General features: G+C 39.7%; 2 protein-coding genes across 2 annotated transcripts; both read right to left on the bottom strand.

The window, feature by feature from the left end:
- Window positions 1-3594: 3594 nt before the first annotated feature.
- On the bottom strand, window positions 3595-6320 carry LOC121295258 (ficolin-1-like). Its single transcript, XM_041219703.1, has 3 exons — window positions 6080-6320; window positions 4936-5070; window positions 3595-4101 (listed from the first exon to the last, which is right to left on the bottom strand). The coding sequence occupies exons 1-3, from the start codon at window positions 6219-6221 to the stop codon at window positions 3860-3862; spliced, it is 519 nt and encodes a 172-aa protein (XP_041075637.1). The 5' UTR covers window positions 6222-6320; the 3' UTR covers window positions 3595-3859.
- A 106-nt stretch (window positions 6321-6426) lies between these two features.
- Window positions 6427-11175, bottom strand: LOC121295913 (ficolin-1-B-like). The gene is made up of 7 exons (XM_041221033.1): window positions 10941-11175; window positions 10288-10428; window positions 9152-9205; window positions 8853-8906; window positions 8304-8357; window positions 7189-7316; window positions 6427-6432 (listed from the first exon to the last, which is right to left on the bottom strand). The coding sequence occupies exons 1-7, from the start codon at window positions 11017-11019 to the stop codon at window positions 6427-6429; spliced, it is 516 nt and encodes a 171-aa protein (XP_041076967.1). The 5' UTR covers window positions 11020-11175.
- Between the last annotated feature and the right edge of the window lie 1044 nt (window positions 11176-12219).

Here is a 12219-nt window from a genome sequence, read left to right as displayed (position 1 = left end):
AATTGTTTCTTTCTATTTTCCACAGACTTACGTCTCTCCTCTGACACTCTCCGCCTATTAAGCCTGGAGTGCGTCTTTTTATAGTCTGTGGCTGGAGCCTTAATTACCTATTTTGATACAATAATTACCTTAAGACTCCAGCCACATTCCCATGAGGGTACTAGGGAAGGGGTTTTAACCCCATCCCCACCAACTACACGTTATAAGACCATCTTTTTTGCCAGTCTAAACAGTAAATAAATGGATGGCTTTGTCCGCCTGCACAAAATACAATATAATAATAATAATAATAATAATAATAATAATAATAATAATAATAATAATAATACAAAACATACATAAATACAAAGGGGTGGGCACTTTCTCACAATCTGTTAAAAGTTGAGGGAAGGGTGTAGGGGTTCAGTGTGATCTGTAGGGCAGAGTTACTGAGAACCCCAGTGCACGGGCTACTATAACCCCGCTCGACATAATGAAGTTTGGGGACCGGGATGTTGACCTGGCGAGGGAACAAAGTAATGACCCCACCTTAGTTAACATCTGGCCACAGGTTTGAGAGGAAGGCTATTGATGATACTAATCCGCTCACATTTCCCCACTAATTCATATCCGGGCAGTTACTGCATAGGGTAACCCAAGCTCAGGTCCTCCTGTAAAACAATTATTGGTTCCGGGGCCTTTTCAATGCGGTTGGCACACGATATACCTTTTTTGGGGCACCTCAGTTCTGAAAAGACACTGGAGCGAATATTGGCTCTGTTTTATTGGCTTGGGATATGTGGCGAAGTGAGAAAATATGTAACGGAATGCCCTGAGTCTCAAAAGGTGATGCCAGGTCGAGTTCGCCCTGCCCCGTTGGTCTCACTGCCCTTGGTGGCAGTTCGTATCTCAATGGGCATAGTGGGCCCATTGATTCTCTCTGAGTCAGGATAGACACATATTTTAATAGTGGTGGTCTATGCGATATCCATGAGGCATTCTCGACCTAATAAGAGAAGGGTGGGAGGTGCTTCAAAATGAAACCAGGAATGTAGTCCAGCATGTAATGCTGTTGAAAGAGCGCCTAGAAATAATTGACAGACTGGTGCATGTTAACTTAAAACAGGATCAGCATCGTCAGGAGTGACAGTATAACAAAAACGCATGGATTCTGACCTTTCGGCCTGGGGATAAGGTGATGTTGCTCCTGCCCTCAAGAGAATCAAAGCTGTTTGCTAAATGGCAGGGCCTATATGAGGTGGTGCAGGCAATGGGACAGGTAAATTATGAGATTCACCAGCTTGATCACCGTAAAAAAACAAAAATTTACAACATTCATTTATTGAAACCCTGGAGGGAAAGGGAGGCCCTGTTCATTGTGAGAGATAATGTCGAGGACGATTTTGGTTGTGGTGGGGGATCAATTAGTTCCAATTCAAAAGCAAGAGATAGAAAGATAAATTGGGAAGTTCGGTGATGTTTTTCTAATTTGCCGGGTATAACAAATATAATCGAACATGATGTTGTTACTTCCCAAGGTGTGAGGGTGCGAGAGAGACCATACCACATCCTTGAAAGTTGGAGGGGAACGGTGAGCCAAGAAGTAGTGGATATGTTAGAGCTTGGAGTCATAGAGTCTTCACGGAGCAAGTGGTGCAGCCAAATTGTTTTGGTTGGCAAGAAGGATGGCACCCATCGCTTTTGTGTGGTTTCTGCAAAGTGAATGTGGCATACTCTATGCCTCATGGATGAACACTTGGACCGGATAGGAGGGGTGCAGTTTATCTCCACCCTCGATCTGATGTACATAGAGAAGGAGTGTCTAGCCATTAAATAGGCTGTGCACTCCCTATTATCTCCTGGGGTATCATTTCCTCCTTGTCACAGATCACGCTCCGTTGAAGTGGTTATACATGATGAAGGATAACAATGCTTACTCATGGTATCTGGCGTTGCAATCCGTCAACTTTCAGATGAAACATTGTACGGGTAAGGAGCACTCAAATGCAGACCTTTTCTCTAGGGAGGGGGGCCAATTGGGGAAGGTAGTGTTATCCCAGTGTGCCTTGGGCTGCACTCTGAGGAAAGGGATATGTGACAGAGAGTAAGAAGATCTGAGCTGCAAATCTCCCTCTCGACCTAAGAGGGCGCTAAGCAGAGGTACTCACATGCTTGTACAGATGGGCCGGCTTGGAGAGAGGGGCAGAAAAGGAAGTCGGCCATCTTAGTGCAGGACATAATGACCATATTAGGGGACAAGGTTACTGTGATCAGCTGTGCTGCATTAGACAACTGGCAGGTGTGTCGAGTTGCACTGATCATGGGGTGGAGTCTCCTAGTATATAAGGGCTGTCATTTGTAAGTGCGGGGCCTTTGAGGTAACACTGAACCTGGGTTGCTGAGCCATGTATTTTGTTTGTGTGCTACGTGTTTTTTGGTTTGTTTATTTCAGGACCTGGGTCAAAGTGATCTGTCACGCCAAGGAGCTGCCGCACTACTGCCAGCACTTTTACCTTGGACACCACACACCCTGCACAACTGAACTGGACACATCAGCACCTGAGCACCTGCACATTCCACCACCCAGAAAGTGCACCAAAGAGCTGAAATGGACTTGCTCTATTGGGACTTATGATTTATATTGTTGTTGCTTTGGACTGTGTTCCCCTTTAATAAAATACACCCTCTACCATTGTTGGTATTGGGGTTATTTGCACCTGTACCTGTGACTCTGGAATGTCTGTTCCACCACCACACCGTCACATGAATCCATTACTAAAATCTAAAAGTGGACTTTTTATCTATGCATATAACTTTTATTATTGCATATTTGTTTCAGCTATTTCTAAAACAACTATCCTAACTGCTCATCTATACATAGCACAGCATACCGCAAAATGGGCCAGGACTTATTTGTATTATTCTACTCCTAATTATTCAGAGTGAGAATGGTTATTTTGCCTTGTTGAATAGCCATCAGGTAACTTGTAGAGTTGGAATGTCCCCACCATCCGTCATCTGAACCTGAACAGGCCCTCAGCCATACAGCAGGCTCCCAGAGAAGGAAAGTCAAGTCCACGTTAGTCTAGTATCCTTGTCTCCTTGTTCTGTGTATAATGGGGATTAATAAAAACAAACTACTTTTTTATATCTCTGTCTTGGATTGTGGAAAGTCAACCATTTATTCCATGATAATGGATGGGCTCCTGGTGAGTATCGCTTACTGTATGCAAATCTGCTGCCTCGTTTGGAACAACTCATCTCATAAATAATCCGATTTCATGAATAAAATAAGTTGGACATTCATGAAACTGTTAAAAACCTGTTGTTGGTTTTGTAATATATCTCCTTCTTGTGGCTGATGAGTTATTAATCCTGACATCAGCTTAAGACACGTACCTACCTCTCGACTACAGAGCTTACTCTTCAGTTGCACAGTAAGGTATTCGTCTATGAACAGTATGGTTTGCCGTTCATGTCCAGACATTGCCTTTCCATTCAGTTCAATGGATAGAGATGCCAATTTAATAAATCAAAAGTCCAGAACAATTTAACAAATACAAAATGATAGAAAAAAATTGCAATATATATAAAAAAAATAAACTTCAAAATGTATAGCTTGCTAAATTATTTATTTTGATTAACAATCCAGGAATGACAACATAATTCAAAGAATGGAAAAGGAATAATTTGTGAATGCAAAAAATCATTATTGAAATTAGGTAAGGGTAAATGTCTGATACAGTAATTCTCAGAAGCAGTGCTATGACTTGTAGCTTTCTAATGAGCACTGTAAGAAGCTCTCTACACTGACATCTCATTTAGAGCAAGCATTTCCATATTTACTTGACAGAATGGATTACAAAATGGATCAATTTTATTAGCTGGGTCTAATTTTCATATCAGTGTACTTATACGAATAATTATATCCTTTCCCTGAAGACCAGTTGACTCCATTTGCATAGGTCTCATGGGACCCTTTCAGGTAAAGACCGTTTAGGTTGGAGTTATGGCAACTGCCATACCACCATGCTCCTTTATATGTCTCAGCACAGTGACTCACTGATAGGTCTTGATCCTTCGTAGAAAATGGAATGTTGTTATGACCCGTTAGAGAGTCACCTAGGGACAAAACAAAAGTCAAAATTAAAATAAGACAGATGGTTTAGTGGTGTCCATAACTTTAGTTCTCTAGTAATAAAAAACAATGACGTGCAGATTCTGTCATTTGCACCATGGAAACGGTGTGCAAAACTCAAATCTCATCTCATTCCAGTAGCATACTGGGGCTGCCGCCAAATCCATCTCCAGTCTACAGTCCAATCAGCAACAGGATATTACACAGAGTCAAACATCTCCTGTGTGGATCGCATTTCTGTCTAATATTTTGTAATATTTTCCTGACAGTAAAGTATACGCACAGCCTACATATTTCTTTTGGCTGCAGTTTGAGATATAAAATCCTCAAGTTCTTTTCACTGGCCTGCAATAGGTAATCTCCACCATCAGTGCAAGAGTGAAATCTGCCAGCCCTCAATCCTAGCTGACAGCGTCCCAGTTGAAATGAATTTGATCTCAATACACTGCTGATGGAAATGAACGAGTGTGGTTTTAAATGGCTTCTAAGTACATTTCCCATAACATTGTGAAATGGGTGTAATGTTGTTAATTGTACATAAGTGATTGTGAAGTCATTTACATTTGTATGCATCACAAGCAATGTTTTAGTAAAAGCAAAATTAAATTAGTTTTCCAAACTAGAAGTGAATTGCATTTGGTCCTTTGAAAAAGCCTTCATACTTTAAGGCTTTATGGCCCAATATGAATGGTCCCTTTGTCTCAAAAGCAAATCATTCACATTGTAAAGTTGTGAATGGAGGATAGATCAGAGTTGTAAATGCATTATGTTTCAATCCTAAACATTTTATAGCACGAGGAAATTAAAAGAAAACTTACCAGCAGTACCACCTGTAAATCCACCCAGGACTAGCTTGTACTTCTCAGATTCCCCCAGCATTTTAAATGACTGGTATTTTGCAAAGGTTTTTACATTGTCAAAGTCTTCAAAATCAATACGTAATTCATGAGAACCTATAATAATAATAATAATAATAATAATAATAATAATAATAACTATTAGACAGAATGAATATCCAACTGTATTTAACAAGGCTGTCATTTCATTGAGGGCTTCTGGAAACCTCAAGAGCCTCAAGAAGCCTGGGATGGAATTCAAGTTTTATATGTAAATGTGAGAGATCAGAGATTAATGTTATATTACTGTGTTCAGTATAATCTATTGTAGGTTTCTGCCTGCAAGGCTGCTTCTTAACAAGACTCACAAAAGCTGATTTTGTGAAGAGCTGGGGAAGCACACAATTCCTCAGGGGCAGGGTGATCAAAAACCACTCTGCAGGGAAGGAGCTTGTAGAAAAGATCAATTCCTTGTTACTTTGCAACATTTACAGAGAAGGGGCATGTCATATTTAGAATAAGGGGTGGTACATAGTCAACCGTAGTCATCAAACAAATCAGCCAAATCTTCCCCAAATAAAGTTGGGGTGTTAATAATGCGATGTTTGAAAATAAAGAATCCAGACTCCTACAAAGATCTAATCTCTCTCTCTCTATATATCTATATATATATATATATATATATATATATATATATATATATATATATATGAGACAAATATATATATGCAAAGAAATAAAGTAAAAAGAGAAGTAAAGAGAAGTCAAGTTTAAAGTTTACATAAACTGATATATTATAATTGTAATTTCAGGAAATTTCAAACAATGTGTCCTTCTTCAACTTCAAAAATGCCAACATTTAAGTAGAACTGAACACAATGACAAACAAAATACTGCAATCAGGATACTAGAAATACTTTATATTTTAATAATTAGTTGCAATGTTTTGGCTTCTGCCTTCTTCAGATAGTGTGGTGGAAATATCCAGATAGACATGACTCTGCATTCATAATTCATACTGGAGAGTATGTAAGGATAAGTGCATATGACAGAGACACTGTGTCCACTAGAGGGTTGTTCAATACTGTCATTAGGCATGATAGTATCTAATCTGTAGTGAATGTACCTGTTTCTGTTAATAAACGAATGTTGTCATTCCCCAGCCAAAACTCTGTCAACATGCTGCCAAATCCTTTCTTGTATGAATTCCAGTCCCGAAAGAAATCTACTGATCCATCCATACGTTTCTGGAATACCTGCAGTGGCATCAACAATAACTTTAAGATTACATTTGAGAAAGGATGAAATACCTTGACATATCCATATCTATATTACTATCTCTGAACTCTCTCCACCTGAGCAGAGTAATGAAATTCACTCGGCAGCCTGTGGTTTTTGAAGCTAATTAAGTTGACACACTTACCAAATTAGGGGATGTTTTTAAACTGAACCACAGACCATAGGTTGGGAACCTCAGATCTAAGGAAAGAGGGAAGGGTTTGTGGGATTGTGTGAGCAGAGCCTGGGTTCATTGTGTTCAGGTGGCTGGGGTTGATTAGATGATTAGTTTAATTAACGATCAATCAGCACCCAGCCACCTGAATAAAAGGAGGCCTCTGCTTCTCATTAGAGAAGGGAGCTGAGGAAGCAGGTTGGTGGGTTTTTGGTGTGTGATTTTTGAAAAATCCAGTGAAATTGCCCAGCCTGGAAATTGTTATTTTTGTAAGTTTTGCTTTTTGTCTTTCTTTTTGTGTTTAAACACTTTTATTTTTGTGTATTTATAATAAAAATAACTTTTATTATAAATACACAAAAAATAAAAGGGCAAAGGGCCAAAACAAAAAAACACAAAAAGAAAGACAAAAACAAAAATACAAAAATAACAATTTCCAGGCTGGGCAATGCCTTCACTGGATTTATCAAAATTCAAAAATCACACACCAAAAACCACCAACCTGCTTCCTCAGCTCCCTCCTCTCTAATGAGAAGCAGAGGCCTCCTTTTATGTCAGTATCAAGTTTTTTTTAGCACACTGAGTTTAATTAGGTATCTATTGGCTTAGCGAGGTACTGAACATCGTCTCTAATTAGAAACCCCACCACCGAATGTGCACACTACCCATGTTAGCTTTGGGGGAGATTTATGATGCCCATCCCCCAGTCCCCTTACAATGGGGTAAGCGAGGGGAATTTAAAAGGGCAGAGCTGTAAAGGGCTCTGCCCACAGATGACTTACAAGCCAGCCCTCTCCGTCTGTGTCCATGTCACAGTACACACTGATGCCTTTGTTGCTCTCTGTGTACACGGTGTACCAGCCACTCAGCGTTTGTCCTTGTTCTAGCAGCTCCTTACAGTTTTTAGAGCCTGCATTAATAGCACAACATACATTCAAATGTCATTGTAAAGATGTTTTCACCATGCAGTCATTCAGAGCTATGTTGCTTCAATATTGCTTTGTTATCATTAATTCTCATCTGTACCAGAATGTTTTTCCTCTAATATTGGGCAGCATTGCTGTCATACAGTAAGTCCCAGGGACCCTATGCGGGAGAGACTATGTAGATTGCAATGAATAATGGACTTCAATTGAGGTCAAACAGCAAGTCAGGTATTCTGGTGCCAGATAATATAAGCCAGAGAAGTCTTGTTCAGATTCAGAAAGGGTTTACGTATGCCAGGGTAGTTCATTGCCTGGAGTGTGAGAGTGAGAGTGAGTGCCAAACACCATAACTGGTTTACTGGTTTCATAAATTGTATTGTTTTTGTCGTTGTGGATGTAATAACATAGGTAAAAGATTTTTACATTAATTTTTGACACAGTTCATAGTGTGACAAAATGATTTACAGAGCTCCAGTGCTCAATCACTAGAAAAACTCACTATTTTAATAATTCACTGCAGCGTTTTGCATTGACAGCACAACATACATTCAAAAATCATTTTAATGATGTTTTCACCATGCAGTTATTCAGAGCTATGTTGCTTCAATATTGCTTTGTCATCATTAATCCTCATCTGTACCAGCATGTTTTCCCTCAATATTGAGCAGCATAGTCAGGAGACTGTGCTGTTTGTGTTCCAGCTTGTAACAAGAATGAAAGCACTGGTGGAATGGCAATAGGGAGCAAATGGGACCATGACCATACTGCCTTATAACTGGTTCCATGGTTTCAAGGGCCACTATAAAGGTATATTGTTTGACTAGGGTGTAAGACCATGAGCGCGATTAAGAGGTTAAACTTATTTATAATTGCACTGTACTTGAAAAACTGTAACAAGAAGAAAAAATAACATGAGAACCTGCACATAACACAAGCCTTGCCATTTAAATATTTCAATAGAACAGATTTACCTTTGGCTCCTTGTGGACCTGTATTTCCAATTGGTCCAGGTTCACCTTTCATTCCTAAAAAGCACACAGCATAAACAGTTAAAAAAACAGACACTCTGATCCACTCTCTGCCTGTAAACATCCCTTTGTTCAGGGCTATGGTGAGAACAAATAAATGTTTTTAAGAACAAAATGAGAGTTTTACAATTCATAGTGTGACAAAATGATTTACAGAGCTCCTCCCCCTTTACATTGTAGTCAGGAGCTATAGTTAGGAGACTGTGCTGTTCGTGTTCCAGCTTGTAACAAGAATGAAAGCACTGGTGGAATGGCAATAGGAAGCAAATGGCAGCCATGACCATACCGCCTTATAACTGGTTCCATGGTTTCAAGGGCCACTATAAAGGTATATTGTTTGACTAGGGTGTAAGACCATAAGAGTGATTAGGAGGTTAAACTTATTTATAATTGCACTGTACCTTCAAAGCTGTAACAAGAAGAAAAAGCAACGTGAGAACCTGCACATAACACAAGCCTTGCCATTTAAATATTTCTATAGAACAGATTTACCTTTGGCACCTTGTGGACCTGTATTTCCAATTGATCCAGGTTCACCTTTCATTCCTAAAAAGCACATAGTAATAAAAAACAGTTCAGAAAACAGACACCCTGATCCACTCTCTGCCTCCGAACATCCCTTTGGTCAGGGACAAAAGAAATGTTGACATGAGGAGAGGCTTTTGCCAGCACACCAGGTGCCTCTTCTGTAGGAATTGAAATGTGATAGTATTGTTCAAACTTGAACATATGTATATACCTTGCTAGATAAATCTTAATGCAGTTTTATAGAATTCAAGTATTCTGTTCACCTTTGTCACCAACTGGACCCATCTTCCCAAAGGCTCCAGGTTCACCTTTCGCTCCTATAAAAGCATAGAAATCTTTTAGAAGTACATCCGGTACACTCTTTACTATATACTGGTATTACTCAAGCTACTGAACATATAATAGGGTTCTGACAAGAACTAATCAAAACTTCCAACTGAACATCCCTCTGAAGGAACCAAACAGGATAACAGGATCAACCAACAATCATTGGGGTGCAGTTTTGCAATATGAAGAACTTGTGAAAGGTGGAAGAAAGGACATAATGTTCCATCACACCCTTAGGTTGAGTCAGAGTCAGATGACCGGGGACAGAGGAAGGGTAGAAGGAGAAGTGTTATGTTTGCTTAACCATGAAATGCTTGCTTAATCTTAACTGGTTTCTGAAATGAACAAAACAAACGCAACGAAGGGGGGGTTAGGGTTAGACGTGCCAAATCCTGATAGGAGCAAGGGATTTTATGTAGAAACTATATAACCCATGTGCATGCTTTCCCCTGGCAGAATACACTGGTTACTGATAAAGTGACCGTTATTCTCCGGAGCGCTCTGTTGTTTGATGACCACTGCAATAAACCTTTGATGCAACAATTGGTGGTGATTGATTGTCTCTGACATCTCTGCACTTTATTTTGCGACCCTACACTTCTAAGGAAACATCCCTAAATAAAAGAAGGAATGCTGACAGAACGAAGTTGGAAAATAACATAATTACTCTGGAATGTTTGTGCTTTGTGTGTGTTTTCTGGATATATTTTTCCTTTTTTTATTGCTTCTCAATCACACACATTTTGTTTGTCAAGTTTGCAATTCAATGTAACGTTGAGATTGCAATACAAACTGAATCTGCAGTGGACTCATATTTGCAATGTGGAAATGAAAGGGGTATGGAAGAGGAAAAACACAGACACAGCCACCGGGTGAATTCCCCCACTTCCAGCCCTGACAGAGTTTGGTCAATGAAAAGCACAAACACTTCCAGCTGTCTACAAAGTTGATCAACTGCCTGGAATTTAGAGGTAAGTCAACAGCAGGAAATGTGAATAGGCTTTTATTAGCACTGATTGCTTCATTTGTTTGGTACAAACAAAGCTCAGTTTCAGGTTAAGAGTCACTGTACCTGTAGCCCCCAAAGGACCTTGTTCCCCTTTACTGCCCGGGATCCCCGGAATGCCATTTGTCCCCGGCACCCCGGGATGTCCCGGACATCCCTGAAGGATAGTCAGCCTTTCCTGGTTATTCAGACCCACCAGTTTCACCTCTGGAACACAAGTACAGATTCATAAGGAATCAGTGTATACCGAAAACAAACTGGAAGTTTGATTAAAATAAAGAGGTCAGCTATATAGTGATGCAACCTTCTCGTGGTGAAAGTAACTGCATCTGTGAACACCTGTGAGATACAAACCCACTAACTATAGATCTGAACAGGAACTGGATAGAGCAGCTGAAAAAGTAGAGGAAAGGTGAATCTGCATTTCAGCACTTCCTCTCTTTAGAAAGGGGAAAATTAATATTTTCTATAGTTTACACTGTATATTATGCTTCACAATGGTTCAAATATTCATATTTATAATTTCTCGATGATTATTTATTATTATTATTATTATTATTATTATTTGAAAACTCAATTTTCTCCCCAAGTTTAAACGTCCAGTCTCCTTATCACTGCAACCCATGTACTGAAGATAAAGTTCTCCTCTATTACTAGTGCCTCGCCCAGCAAACAAAACAAATGCTGCATAATATTTTAAAATAAGTAATAGTACTTACCAGGGCAGGTTTGTTCAGCATTGGTGTATGAAGTAAAGCACAGTACAAGTAATACAGTTACTGCGTTGTGGAGCAGCATTCTCCTAGTATTTAGTGTAAGTGCCTCTTTTTCTGTTGTAGTCTTTTGTCATTGTGAAGTTTACCGTGGAGAAAAACACATTTTTATACTGAAGACCTCCTGCCTTTAACTTAACCTAAATCCCCACTGCTCAAATATTTCTATTCCAGAGTGTATTGTAATGGTCAACTGTTTCGCAACCTCTCTCAATCCAGAACATGAATAGAGTCCAAACCAAATAGTTGGTGCAAGGTTCAATCATTCAGTTTATTAAGAAAACAGATGTTTTCAAAAAAGTAAAATCTTTTAAACATACACTACGGTGCAAAAGTCTTAATCATGTTGAAAAAAATCTCTTAAACATACACTGTTGTGCAAAAGTCTTAATCATGTTGCATTTTTCTACTCTGATGCATGATAAGCATCAACACTCAAATTTACTCAAAGCCTCCGCTAGTGTTTTCTACTATTATAAGAACCTTGACTTTGTAGGCACAATTGCCTGAAATTAATAACTTTTTTGATATATGGACATATCTGAACTAATCTGTTGGATTCAACTTTTAGCACACAGTATGCAGTGCACAATGTGAACTATTGACACAAAGGATTGGGGGAGTGAGCCGCGGACCACTGGACTTTAACTGAACCCGATACAAAGGAGTCGCTACAGGATCACGAGTAGTTCGGAGCATCTGATCAGAATTTATGGAGGAAACTAACGGCTGGAGACAGCAGAAGGGAAGTCATAAAGAAGATCAGGGGGGGCCATCCCTTGCAGGATGAGATCACCCATGGCCCAAAACAATGGAAGACAGTTGGGGGGGAAAATATAAATGAGGCTGGCGATGTATAGGTCTTTGTGTAAAAGTCCTATAATAAACAAAAAATAAAGTGCACAAGGGCAAAATAACAGATACTCAAACACAAAATAAAGTTTCCAGCAATGCCTTCACTGGATTTAGAAAATTCAAAAAACCACAAAACAAACACCAACCTGCTTCCTCCAAATGAGAAGCTGAGGCCTCCTTTTTGCACCAACTATTTCACCCCCAGCCTTCTGAACATAACAGGCAAGTACGAACGAAGGGGGGGACTGGGGTCAGCTACTCCCCTTCTCCAAAATGAGAAGCTGAGGCCTCTGAAGGGCTGAGCTTTGCTGAGTCTAAAGGCCCGCACACACCAGACGCGACACGATTTTTACCGGGGCGACACGAGAAA

This window comes from Polyodon spathula, chromosome 20 (assembly GCF_017654505.1).
Source record: "Polyodon spathula isolate WHYD16114869_AA chromosome 20, ASM1765450v1, whole genome shotgun sequence".
Taxonomy (NCBI): domain Eukaryota; kingdom Metazoa; phylum Chordata; class Actinopteri; order Acipenseriformes; family Polyodontidae; genus Polyodon; species Polyodon spathula.
Note: the sequence above shows the minus strand (reverse complement) of the source record. Positions and strands in the feature narration are given on the sequence as shown.